General features: G+C 40.2%; 1 protein-coding gene and 1 pseudogene across 6 annotated transcripts in view; one reads left to right on the top strand and one right to left on the bottom strand.

The window, feature by feature from the left end:
- Positions 1–6,313, bottom strand: part of YTHDC2 (YTH domain containing 2) — a 66,444-nt gene extending 60,131 nt beyond the window's left edge. For 3 of the 6 annotated variants that reach the window (XM_036409643.2, XM_036409645.2, XM_036409644.2), the window contains exons 1-3: positions 5,909–6,312; positions 4,635–4,725; positions 1,246–1,442 (exon numbers count right to left, since the gene is read on the bottom strand). In XM_036409643.2, coding sequence (XP_036265536.1) covers positions 1,246–1,442; positions 4,635–4,725; positions 5,909–6,161 — 541 coding nt within the window. In that variant the 5' untranslated portion in view covers positions 6,162–6,312. Of the gene's footprint in view, positions 1–1,245; positions 1,443–4,634; positions 4,726–5,908 lie in introns of all 6 variants that reach the window. The other 3 variants (XR_006739803.1, XM_036409646.2, XM_045571846.1) reach the window with 2 other exon arrangements.
- LOC118704061 lies at positions 3,891–3,982 on the top strand (annotated as a pseudogene).
- Positions 6,314–14,163: the final 7,850 nt, after the last annotated feature.

The following is a 14,163-nucleotide window of genomic DNA, read 5'->3' as shown; positions in this document are numbered from 1 at the left end:
TTCAGTATTATTTAGAAAACAAATTTCTCAAAAGTATTTTTGGTGCATAATGTTTACAAATAAACAAAAATCAATCATTCAATAACCATTAATAATAAAGCATGATTTGATATTTTAAAATGATTTTCAGGCTTATTTCTATCAATGACACAGAAAATTAGGAAATATGATAGTAGGAAACAATGTGCATTATATTTACCAAGTACAATGTGAAAACATGTCATGAAAAAAATACTCTGTATGTTTAAATTAAACATGTAAGATTATGTGACCAAATAGAATAATACGCGTAAACTAGAGGCCCAGTGCATGTGATCTGTGCACTGCGGGGGAGAAGTCCCCCAGCCTGGCCTGCGCCCTCGCACAGTCTGGGACCCCTAGGGGATATCCACCTGCCAGCTTACGCCCGACCCCTAGGGATCAGGCCGAAGCTGGCAGTCAGACATCCCTCTCGCAGTCCAAGGTCCTCGCTCCTTACCACCCACCATGATGTATTTACATTCTTCACACAATTAAAAATATTTTGCATGTATGTATTTAAACTTAAATTCCTTGATATCTAGTACCATGTGTTTTCTGGATTCTGCAAACCTATTCCAATAGACTGAAAATTATGCATATACTGTCACTTCAGGTAATAAATAATTTTCTCATTAGGGAAGTTATTTTTTAAACAGTGAAATTACAACTTAATTTTATAACCTAAATATATTATCTACCTTTCAACAAATGAATGTACTGAACATTCTGTCCTGTCTCTTACCAGAAGCTAAAACTCAATTCCAAATCTCACTTATTAGCATGTTACAGCAGCATAATATAGGGAAGTCTAGACGTTGTAGTCAAATCCCAGCTCTGCAGTTTATTGGCTGATTGAATGGTCTTGAACAAATTACTTAACTTCTCTGAACTCCAGCTTATTCACCTAGGAGATAGGGGAAATTCCTACCTTGCAATAATTTCTATGAGGCCCCATATAGAGAGTTTAATATTGCCTAGCACAGAGTAAACGCTCAATAAATGATAGCTATTACCGTGACACTTAATAAGAAAACTTGTCTAACTTCATGACATGCCTTAACTCTGCATTTCATTCCAAAATTTTTATAAGTTTTAATCATTTCAATAAGCTATTCACATTAAGAAATCTTACTTCTTCTAAGTTTTTAAAAATAAGTTTAAAATGGAAAAAGAACAGTCATCATATAATAGGATAAACATAGAAGCTCCCCAGAAAATACATACCAGCTTCAACTGCAAACACATTTCCTCTTTCTGTTTTAGGCAGAAGTTCAGTACGTTCTTTATTGGTGACTGGAAATCTCTGAATTAAGCTCCTAACAGCATGTTTTGTATTATGAGTCAAATTACAGGTCATCATTGCATGAGCTGTTTCTGATCCATCTTTCTTCTTCACAGTTAGGTATCTATTTGCTCCCTTTCTGAATATTAATAAAAATCATTTATTTACTTTATATAGTCAATTTGTTCACATATGATGTATGCTTACCTAGAAAACACATCTCAAACAAAACACTGAAAAAAAATAAAAATGATTTGGGAAAAGATGCTGAAAATTCCAAAAACTCAATTAAAGAGGGCTGTGGTGCTAAAGAGACCACAAGACCGCTTTTAATTAAAATTTCAAAATACTGCAAATCCAATTTTAAATCAGTAAGTAAATGGCTTACTTACTCACAAGTGTTAGTTTGTCCTAGCGGACTTCATGGAGTAAGACAACAATTAATTCATGCATGCTGGGAAGCATATTGGGGGGGAGGGGGAGGACGACGACAATCTGAACAACAAAATCTAAAAGTAATAATAAAAAAGTTATGGTTCACTGTCCAGACTAACATATCCCACTGAATGTCTCCACAGCATGCTGGCAATTTCACACTTTCATGAAGACCTAAGAGCCCTAGTGGTTGGACCCCCCAAAAAAGCATAAGTCAACATTATTGATAAGAATTTTCAAATGCATACTGGGGAAAACATTTTTTCAAAGCTTCTGATAATACTAGCCTTCATATATAAAGCAATGCTGATTTATAAATGTTCTCGAATTACTTGATGTAGGTATATTTGTTTCTGCAACTGGTCTAGGACTGTCCATGTTAAACACTCAGGGAATTTTCAAATGTTTTTGAATGATTTAATAATATATATCTCTATAATATAGTTCAAAGTAGTAGTAGTAAGTAACTCATTGACAAGATTTTGAATTCCAGCTCTATCACTTTCGAACTGTGGGACTATAAATATATTATTTAATAGCTCTGAACCTAACATAATCCTACATGATAAAGAGGTAATATGCAAATTGACCCTCATGCCATCACAAGATGGTGGCACACAGAGCGAAGGCTGGGTTCCATAACACAAGATGGTTGCGCCCACAGTGGAGGCAGGATTCCTGTAACGAGCCATAATGAGCAATCAGTGGGGACCTGAGGCTGCATGGTGCTGGGCCAGGGTGGGGGACCCGAGGCTGTGCCCCTAGCCCACCCGGCAAGGCTTGAGGGTGGACCTTAGGCCGCAACTCCATCCAGGCCAGGGACCTCAGGCCACGTCCCCCACCTGGCGGGGGACCTGAGGCTGCACCACCACCACCACCACCACCACCCACACCCCCCTGCCCAGCAGGGCATGATGGGGGTGAGGCTGACCAGGTCTGGTTCTTGCGCAATTTCAAGATGGGAATGGGAAAGCGAGGACTTGACTCTGGGTCCCATGGCGCACCCCAGACTCTGACAAGGAGGAAGGTTTTCATATACATTTTACTAATTTTCTTTCATCTCTGACACTTCTATTATAGAGAAAGGGCAAATAGCAATATTAAAATATTTCCTCTAATTAATTCCCTTTTAATGTGCACGAATTTCATAAACCAGGCCACTAATAATAACAATAATAATAATAATAATAATAATAATACCTGCCTTAAAGGACTATGTATACAATTAAATAAGATAATGGATGTAAAGAGCAGTATCTGTTAGAGTAAGCACTAAATAAATAAAACCTATTATTATAATTATAGTGAGGACAAAAATATCATTTATGTTTTTTTTTTAATTTTGCTCCAAATATTTGATTAAATGTGTTATCATTTGTTAATGCACTGTCATATCACAGACATGAGCAACATAGCTACAAACACAATAAGTACATGTATGATTTTCCTAATTTTCATTAGATTAAAATTGTTTCAGTATCTTCACTATAAGAAAGATATGTAACTAGGGATTAACCTATATAGTTTTAGCCATCTAAGCTTTCAAAATGAGGCTTTCAATTTCCCATGATTTTTAATTTCTGGACTTCTTCAATGAATTATAAGTTTTCTATACTGTCATCTACTCTTTAATATGCTTAGTGATGCTTAAATTATGTCATAAAGATGAAATAATTTAACCTGATCTAGAAATTTTAGTTATCTCCATGATAAAGTGGAATTATTGGATTTTAGAGAAATGCTCTGTACACAGACCATTCTAAAACTTCAGCACAGCTACCATAGATTCAATCACTTATTCCTATTCTGTGACATTTACTTTATAAAATTTTAACTATAGAAGGCAGGAAGCATGCTGAAGTGAGCACTAGAGCAAGAGTTAAGAGGCTTGTGTTCAGCTACCTAATAATACTCTTTCAACTAAATAGCTATATGATCAAAAGTAAATCGTTGTAATTTTCTGACAGTGCATACTAATTAATTTTAAAATCTCTATTTCTATCAGCTCCAAGATGCTTTCATTTCCTTAAAAATCATGTCAGGAAGTTTTTGCTATATTTTACCTTTAATTCATTTTTTAATTCATTCAACCAAACATCATATATTGAGCACCTACTGTGTGCCAGACACTGTGCTAGAAGCTGGGATTACAATCACTTCTCGGCCTTTTGGCTAAGATCAAGTGTAGAAGCTGGGATTACAAAGTGAGTAAAATATACTCTTTCTTTAATAAGCTCACTACTAAAATAATGAGTCAGACTGAACTTCCCTAATAATTAAAATGCCTAATATTAATCCAGCACATATGCATAAAAATGTTATGAAATTACTCATATATACATATACTAGGGGCCTGGTACATGAAATTTGTGCTCTGGGGGTGGGAAGTCCCTCAGTCTAACCTGCCCCCTCTCACATATTGGGAGCCCTCGGGGGATATCCTACTGACAGCTTAGGCCCACTCCCCTGGTCTCCTTTTGGGAGAGGCACTGGGCTGATCAGGGAAAGGCACCAGCCCCATCACCCCGCTGCTGCAGCCGCTGCCAGTCATCATAGCCACTAAGGTGTTTTCATCAATACGGACTCCAGTCCCTTCACCAAGAAAAAATGACAACTTTCTTTAGGCATTTTCAAGATGTGTCTTTCATCATCTTAAAGTTTACTTTTTTTACTTTTTTTTTTGCCCCTAGGGGAAAATAAAAAGGGGAGAGGTGGGATTGAAGGAAAAGGAAAGAGCTTAAGTTTGGTACAGACTTTTTACAGAGCCCAGGTTATCTACATACAATATAATTAAGAATGTGAATCTAGAACAGTACTGACTATTTAAATGTAGTCAGAATAATTGTTATTTTCTTGGTAAATAATTTTCTTTAAATAAGAAAAGCTATCAGCTTACCCTTTACTTTTAGAGACCAAACCAAGAGACTGGCTCAATCGATGAATAAAGGCTCGTTCCGTACTGGTCAAAGATGAAGGAAATTCCATTTCTACAGGGGAAGAAACACACAAAGTACCATGTGAGGACAGGTAGTTCTCCTTCAAGGTGCTTCAATATGCATCCATAGATATAAAATATGAAAAAATATCATGTATGCATATAATCACATTATATTTTCTGTGAAAAGTAGATATTCAATAGCTACTGAATGTCTACCACAATTACAGTAATAAAAATTAAATCCAAGTGTGCAAAGAATTCTAATGGTTCACCAAAGATTCTACTTATTTATGCTAGAAGCTTGCGTTGGTATGATGACCGATGAAGATATTTGAGTGTTTTAACTTAGCCCTTATTTGCTTCATTAACAAAATGTTCATTTCCTTCCACGTTTAATTACGCTCGTGGTTAATTACAAATGCTCGACATCAAACACCTAAAGGTATTTTCCTTGCCTTCAAAACCGTGCAGACTTCATACTTCACCAGCTCAAAGCAGATTTTGCTGAGGCTGTTACCTCTGTTCACAGTGAGTTCAGAATCACTCTGTACAGGTCATTCCCACTGCAAGCCCCCAGAGTGAGGGGTTTCCCTACTGAAGCCAGCCAACCCAAGCGAGCCCCACCATCCTGGCCTCATCCCCAGAGATCAGCTGCTGGGTCTGCACCGCGCGCGACGCCAGGCCAGCAGCTCTCCAACCTGAGCAGGTGTGCAAATTTCACAGACCAAAGCAGGTTTGATTTTTTTTTTTTATGTGTTAAGCGTGTTGCTTCTAGGATTTAACCAAAGCACTACCTATTGCCAGTGCATTTATGTGTCTGATTTTTTTATTTCCTTCTGCTCTTCTTCTGTGGCTTACACGTACAACTTCCTTAAAAATAAAAAATAAATAAAAGTAGGGGCTTATCAGTAGTTCCACACGGTGCCTCGCTCACACGCCCAAAGCTGCCCAACAGCCTCTCCCCGGGGAAAGGAAACGCCTACGGCCGCAGAGCAGCACCCGGACTTCTCCACCTGACGCTACACCCACAGGAGCGCCCCGGACGCCGCCGCTCAGCAGGGTGCCCGGCCCGAGGCCCCCCCACCCTTCCCACCCCCCGGGGCTCCCCGCTGGGCCGGGTCCGCCCGCCCCGCACGGAGGCAGCCCCTTCGCTCCCGGGGCCGGGGGCCGGGGGCCGAGGGCCGGGGGGTGGGAGGTGGGGCCGCCCGCGGGGTCCCGGCCGGGAGCTTCACCTTTCTGGTCCCCATATCGGAAGCGTTCCAGGGCGATATTCACGGCGATTTTCACCTCCTCGTCTATGCGGACGTCCTTCAGCCCCTTGGCCCGGGCGCCGCCCCCAGGGCCACACGGACCCGGGCCGCCTCCGCCGCCGCCGCCGCCGCCACCGCCACCGCCACCGCCACCGCCACCGGGAACCGGCGGCCGTGGGGAGACGCTGCTCGGCCTGGACATGGCCCGGAGGTCACCCCGCCGGGAGGCGGCCATCCTGGCGGGCGGACAGTCACCGGTAAAGGACAGCGGGCCTCTGCCGGGCCGGACCGCGCCACGGGCGGCCTGCGCGGTGCCGAAGTCGCCGGGAAGAAGCTGCAGGCAGCCACAACAGCCGAGGAGGCGCGGGCGCCACTGAAGCCCGGGGCGTGGCCGCGAGGGCGAGCGTGATGACGTCGCCGGGCCGCGGCGCACGTGACCCCGGCGCGCCCGGCGCCCCCGGACCGCGGACCGGCTCATTCAAACGCTCCGGGAACCCCAGCTGGTCTCCGCCTGTCCCCACCCCCCAATCCAACCAAGGCGCCCGGACTCACACCTCTATTCCGGCACTCGTTATTGTGTTGAATCCTTCCTTCCTTCATTTATTCAATAAGCCCGGTAGGCTCCTGTGTGCCCTGCAAGCGCGATGCTACTATGTCCTTGATATACATTGGGGAACCAAACAGACACGTTTCCTGCTGTCTTGGGTTTACATTCTAGTGAGGGTAGAGTTTGCCAGACGCAGGAAATAAAAACACAGGGTGCCGAGTTGTTTTTTTATTTCAGATGCCGAATAAATTTTTTTTAGCATATGTACGTCCCCGCGCAATATTTGGGAACACATTTGGTTAAAAAAAAAAATACGTATATGCATTACCTGAAATACAAATTTAACAGCGTCTGTATTTCATCTGGATAGCCTAAATGGGAGTAACAGACAATCAACAAGTAAATGACTGAATGATAGTTTTGTGCCATATGAGATGGCGAAATGGGAAGGTGGAACGCTTTAATTTAGGAGGTCAAGGAAGATGATGAGGATTCCCACTTGCTAGTATACAATTCCACTCACATAAACCTAATCCCAGCTACCTTAACTGCTTCCATTCTGGTTTTCCAGGGAACCATTCTCCAGACTGCTGCAACCAGAGTTGTCTTTTTAATATAATCCAGGTGAATGACATGCCTATGTAAAGCACAACAAAGGCTTCCCCCTTTCATTCTGTATCTTGATGTTTAACAAGCTCATTATTGATGTTTAACAAGCTCATTATGGTCAGAGGAACTTTCCAATTACACAGTTTCCTCCTGCAAAAGGCAGTTTCCCTCAGTACTTTATATGGATGCCTCTTTCTTATCATTTATTTATTTTTAATACCTATATATTACTGATTTTTTACAGAGAGGAATAGAGAGTTAGAAACATCTATGAGAGAGAAACATCAATCAGCTGCCTCTTGCATACCCTCTATTGGGGATGTGCCCGAAACCAAGGTACATGCCCTTAGCTGGAATTGAACCTGGGACCCTTCAGTACGCAGGTTGAGGCTCTATCCACTGAGCCAAACCGGTTTTGGCAACAATTTGAATAATAAAATTAAAATAGTATTGATTTATAACCCAAAAAGTAACATAAATAGCTATGAGCCCACAATAATATAATAAATAAATTATTAAATACATTAGAGAAAAGACAGCTCTTCTTTACAGAAGGATTATAATTAATAAATGGTGCTAGGAGAACTGGACAGCCACATTCAAAAGAATGAAATGAACCTTATATTATACCATAAACACACACACACACACACACAAAAAGATTATCATAAGACCTGAAATCATAAAACCTATAGAATAAAGCCTAGGGAATAAGCTCCTTAACAATGGTTTTGACAATGATTTTTTTTAATTTGACACACAAAACAAAGACAACAAAAATAAACAAGAAGACCTACTTCAAACTAAAACTTCTGCTCTGCAAAGGAAACAAAATGAAAAGGCAACCTATGAAATGGGAGAAAAGATTTGCAAGTCACATATCCCAAAAGGGGTCATATCCAAAAAAATATAAAACACCCATACAACTCAATAAGACAAACAAAGCAGCTATAAAATGTGCAAAGAAATCATAGAAAGAGATCCCATTAATATGTAGAATTAATATGATCCCATATGATCCCATTAATATGTAGAATCTAATGAACAAAATAAACTGATGAACAAAATAGAACCAGAGATGTGGAACAGACTGACAAATAAATGTAAGAGAGGAGGGAAGGTGAAAGGGACTGGAAAAGTAAGGTGAAAGGATTAGCTAAAGAACATATACAAATAGTCGGAACTGGTTTGGCTCAGTGGATAGAGCGGACTGAAAGGTCCTGGGTTCGATTCCGGTCAAGGGCATGTACCTTGGTTGCGGCAGCTGATCGATGATTCTCTCTCATCAATGTTTCTAACTATCTCTCTCCCTTCCTCTCTGTAAAAAATCAATAAAATATATATTTTTAAAAAGAACATACACAAATAATTCATGGACACAGACAATAGTGAGAGGAGGGCCAAGAGATGGGGGGCAGAGAGGGTGGAGGTGGATAAAGGTGGGAGAGTTGGATGGGAGACATCTGCAATAGTGTCAACAATAAAAAAATTTTTTTTAAATGGGCAAAGAACCTAAATAGACATTTTTCCAAAGGAGACATAGAAATAGCCCACATGCACATGAATAATGGGATGTAAATTGGTGCAGCCACTAAGAACAACAGTATGGAAGTTTCTCAAGAAATAAAAAACAGAACTACTATATGATCCAGCATTCCCACTCCTGTGTACATATCCAAAGGAAACAAAACCATTATCTTAAAGAAATATCTGTACTTCCATGTTTATTGCAGCATTATTCAAATAGCCAAGGTTTGAAAACAATGTAGTGTCTAATGACAAATAAATTAATAAAGAAAATGTGATATATATGCAATGGAATATTATTCAGCCTTACAAAAAAGGAAATCCTATCATTTGCAACAATATAGATGAACCTAGAGAGCATTATACTAAATGAAATAAGCCAGACCAAGGAAACCATGGAATCAGTTATGTGTGGAATATATATATATATGTGTGTGTGTGTGTGTGTGTGTGTGTGTGTGTATGTATGTATATATATAAAACTTGTTGAAGTAGAGATTAGAAAAATGGTTGCCAGTGGCTGGGGGGCAGGAGGGCAGGAGGAATAAGGAGGCTTAGCAGAGGAAGAAGTCATGCACTAACACGAAGTGAGTCGATAAAAAAGATCCTGAGCCCTGGGCTCCTAGAAGAGGACTAACAAAACCTCCAGAGGATTTGGGAGATCCTAGAACAGCAATGACATGTGCTGCTTTCCCAGGTGGAGCACCAGAGGGCAGCCCAGGGAAGAATGGTACTGTGCTGTGTCTAAGCAGGTAGCTCATTTGTTGTTGCAAATGTTGTGAGTGCAGTGTAGAGAAGCAGAGAATCCCTGGTGTCTAAGAACGGTCTAGAAGTGGCAGAGATATACATCAGACCTGAAGGTGTTTCGCAGCAGGAAAAAAAAGCAATGAAGGACTCAAAAGCGACTGATGTTGGAAGCCCCTTCCCACATGGCCTGGAATTTAGAAACAAGTTAGGGACGGGCCAGGGGGCTCCTGAATGAGTGTAAGTTAATTACAGAGAAATTAAGTCCTTCATCTCTGAATCTGTGAAATGAAATTTATCCCCCCTACCTGAAGTGTAAAAATTTCTTCCCACTCTACCAATTGTTACCTATATAATTATATATACATCAAAATGCATATTTTGCTAAAGCTTTGTATATGTCTCTACTTACCTTAGATATGCTTAAAATGCATATTAAGAGGTTAGCCACAAGGTGGTACTAAAAGCTATCTTTTTTTGCTTTAGGTCCTACATCATGAAGGTCATTCATTTTAACATACAGCTGTGAACATATAAATCATACTAATGGTTGAGACAGCAGCAGCTGGGCTCATGTGAGGCAGCGCTTATACTTAAAAATTATAAAAATAGTCTCTCTGGAGATGCTATGAATTAGTTAATATTCTTCCTCTTTTTCTTACCCACTGTCATATCATCATGCATATTCTGATCATTACCCAAAACATCAAACCCTAAATACATTCAGCACTTATAGAGAAAAATGTAAATAGACATGATCTCTTAAGTCTTAGAATTAAAAAAATTTAAAGGAATATTTTTATAGGATGTGCCTCAAAACCACCTGGAACCCCTTAAACCAGTGGTCGGCAAACTGCTGCTATCGAGCCATATGCAACTCTTTGGCCCCTGAGTGTGGCTCTTCCACAAAATATCATTTGCTGGCGCGCACGTACAGTGCGATTGAAACTTCGTGGCCCATGCACAGAAGTCGGTTTTCGGCCTGGGCCAGTCTATTTTGAAGAAGTGACATTAGAAGGAGTTTAAATTTAAAAAAATTGGCTCTCAAAAGAAATTTCAATTGTTGTACTGTTGATATTTCGGCTCTGTTGACTAATTAGTTTGCCAACCACTGCCTTAAGCCACTTCCCAAGCATTAAATCTCAGCCCCCCAAATGTGAACACAATAGGTCAGCAAATGCATTATGTATCTTATGGAACACTTGTTCTCATGCTGTGTGTGTGTGTGTGTGTGTGTGTGTGTGTGTGTGTGTGTGTGTTTTAAGTAAATGTAATTTTAAAGAGGTACAATAAAAGGGGAAGAGAGATGGGAAAAGAACTTACAGAGAACTTTCTAAGGAAAGAGGTGGTGTAGAAGAGAAAGTGCCACGTCCAACCCCGAGGACCACTCACTGGGAACATGGAGAAGAAGGTTGAAGGACACAAGGAAAAAAATCAGTGACCTGCGATGATCAAGATGAATCTAGTCTATGGTCTAGTCACAGAGGAAATTTACTTTACTGGGACATAGAACACTACCTAGTTTTAAAGATAGGAGTGATATAAATATGTCAGCTGGCATATGTCCTTGTAGAATTGAAAGGAAATGATGCTATTCAAATGTCAGTCAAGAGTAGGCTGTATAAATCAAGTGTAGGAATGATGACACTTTAGGATGTAACTGATTGTAAAAGGAATCAGATGAGAATCTCTGAGAAGAAGCAATAGGGCTGGGACAATAAATATCCCTAGGCTTCTCCCTCAGGGGACAGTTACAAAGAAGTTGGATATGAAGAGGGAGAGTCTGTCTATTCAGGGAGTCCTCTTCTGGCAATCCCCTCCTGGGCCACTCCGAAGAGAAGGAAACATCAAAAACCTACTGGAAGAAAAAAAGGTTTACCACTGAATATTTCATGTTTTCATTTTATTAAAGAATCCAGTTTTTAAAGCTTAGGCCAAATTTACCTTTACATATAGTTGAAAAGGGACTAGGTACATTTTTCAATAGCTTGATAGTTTCTATACACCCCACAAAACAATGAGTTTATTTCCCCCACGGCATGCTAGTACTTTGTAAATATACTTTGTCTCTTGCTGAAATTTTCTTTAAAATCTTCACAAGCAAAATTCTGGAAATTGCTGAATCTGGATGATGAATATATGAGCTTTCTTTGTACCATTCCCTTTACTTTGAAGCATGTTTGAAAAAGTTGACTGGTTTTTTTTTAATCATTAAAAATCTTTTAATTCTAACACATATCAAGTTAGCAAACCTATTTCACATGTGGGATAGGTTAAGGGAGAAGTGGTAGTGCTTTTTTGTTATTGTTGTTGTTGTTTTTTAGAAACTGCGATCACCTTTTTGGATGCATCATCCAAAAATAGTCAAGGTCATCCAAAAGTAGCCAACCTGAGCAGTAGCACCAGCAGAAAGGCCAGCCTGGTGAGCCTCTGAGAATAATCCCTTGCCAGATGTTTTGGGGACACTTCTTTCATGTCCATTTTGACAAATTGTCTCTTGGCTAACCTCAGGAGGATTTAAAAATATTGTTTTAGTCAGCTCAAGCTGCATGACCCAATACTATCTACATACAGACCAGGTAGCTTAAACTGGAAATTTATTTTCTCACAGTGCGGGAGGTGGAAAACCCCAAAATCAACATCCAGTAGGAACTGGTTCTGGTGAGAGATCTTTTCCTGGTTTCAGATAGCCACTTTCTTGCTTAGTACTCACATGCCACCACCAGCCCCCTCCACTTTTTTTGTATGTGAGTACAGAAAGAGATTAGCAAGCTCCTCTTATGAGGCACTAAACCCATCATGAGGGCCCCACCCTCATAGCCTCATCTAACCCTAATTACTTCCCATAGGTCCCACCTCCAAATACCACCACACTGGAGGCGAGGGCTTCAACAAGTGAATTTGGGGCAGGGATACAAGCATTAAGTTCATAATAGATATATATGGGACTTCAGAGTTATGTGTTAAAGCTCATGTGATCCATCATTCAAGGCAGTTGAATCCAAGAAGTGCACTGGATTCACATAGGTGCCTTTGTATTCTTCTTCAGCCCTTTTCTCTCTGCCCATTAGCCCTGTCTAATCTACTATTTCCATAAAGTTTTAAATTAGTATTAAGTATATAGTAGCCTTCCAGGGATATTTCCATTTTAATAAGGGAGTCTTAACCTCCAAAATGCAAAGACACAGATCTCTTTTAGTGTAATTTCAGGAAACACTATAGCTAGTAAGAAGTTAGCAAACTTGCTGAAACCAGTTTGGCTCAGTGGATAGAGCGTTGGCTTGTGGACTGAAAGGTCCCAGGTTCGATTCCAGTCAAGGGCATGTACCTTAGTTGCGGGCACATTGGGGATGCGCAAGAGGCAGCTGATCGATGACTCTCTCTCATCGATGTTTCTAACTCTCTATCCCTCTCTCTTCCTCTCTGTTAAAAAAATCAATAAAATATATTCTAAAAAAAAAAGTTAGCAAACTTGAGATTCCATCTCATTATGCTCTAAGTCACCACATTGCAGTAGTTACCATTCTCTCTGCTTGCAAGACTGACTCTTGCTGAGGATTAGGTAATGCATGGGGGAAAATTCTGCATTATTAATAATTAGCCAATGTACTGGGTGAGTGGAACTTAATGGCAAATAAATCATAAAATTTTAGAAATGAAAGGAATCTTTAGAATTCAACCAGATCATTTTACAGGTGAGGGAATGAAAGTATAGCTTGCCTGGGTGGATTGTCCAATACTGTACAGTTACTTAAAGACTCAAGATTAGAATACTTTTCCACCATACTGTTTTACACCAATGCTGCAGTTCTGCCTCATATCATTAGACATCAAGATCAGCCACTGGCCACACACCCTCACACTGGACCTGTTAATGAGGAGAAGGATGAGGGGAACCATTTCATCACCATCAAGCCTTTAAATTCTTAGCCCTGAGCAAGCAATTCTAAAGGTTTCATGCTGTGTTGGGCCTCAGAGATTAGTTTGTGGCTTCCTGTTAAAGAAAACCACACATGTTGAAATGCCAGCTGTTGCTACCATAGCTTCTCTATTCATAATTCACATTAGGCAATTTCCAGGCAGGTACAGGTCTTATTGCCTCTTTAATTATCAATGCAAAACTGAACTAGCAAGCACAAGCCTTTTATTACCTTCACGGGCTCCAGGGACCTTCTGACAGATTTCCTAGAGAAATCTGTTAAATCAATGGATAAATGCTGGATTTAATAAATGTTTTAGACACAAATCCGCCATCTTTCTTAGATCCCTGCTGATTGTCTGTGTAAGACAATGAAAGATTGTCTCTCCTGGAAAGCTTCCTCTATCCCAACTTTGGGACCTGGTTCTTGGGAGAAGCCAAGAATGTGGAGACCATGTAGTCGTTCATTGCTTCCATGTTGGTTTGAGGTTATGGAGAAAAAGATAATATCAGCCCTTGGGTGGATTAATAACAAAGAAGATTGTTAAAGGCATTTTAAAATAGTGTGGATATTTTCAAATATGACGTAAACAGAACAGTATAATGAATCCCCATGTACCCATCACCCAGCCTCAACCCTGCCATTCCTCGTTCATCTGTACTTCCAGACACTTCCCATTCTTACTTTAAATTATATTTTAAAAACAACAACACAAAAACATGAATTTATTTCTCATAATTATGAAGACTGGAAGTCCAATAGCAAGGCACCAGCATGGTCTCTCTGATGAGAGCCTCTTCCTGGTTCATAACATGTGTCTTCTCCCTGCATTCTCACATAGTAGAAGAGACCTATTATTTTTTAAGTAAAATACATACCTACTAAAATAT

Source organism: Pipistrellus kuhlii, unplaced genomic scaffold (genome assembly GCF_014108245.1).
Source record: "Pipistrellus kuhlii isolate mPipKuh1 unplaced genomic scaffold, mPipKuh1.p scaffold_m20_p_4, whole genome shotgun sequence".
NCBI classification, from domain to species: Eukaryota; Metazoa; Chordata; class Mammalia; order Chiroptera; family Vespertilionidae; genus Pipistrellus; species Pipistrellus kuhlii.
Note: the sequence above shows the minus strand (reverse complement) of the source record. Positions and strands in the feature narration are given on the sequence as shown.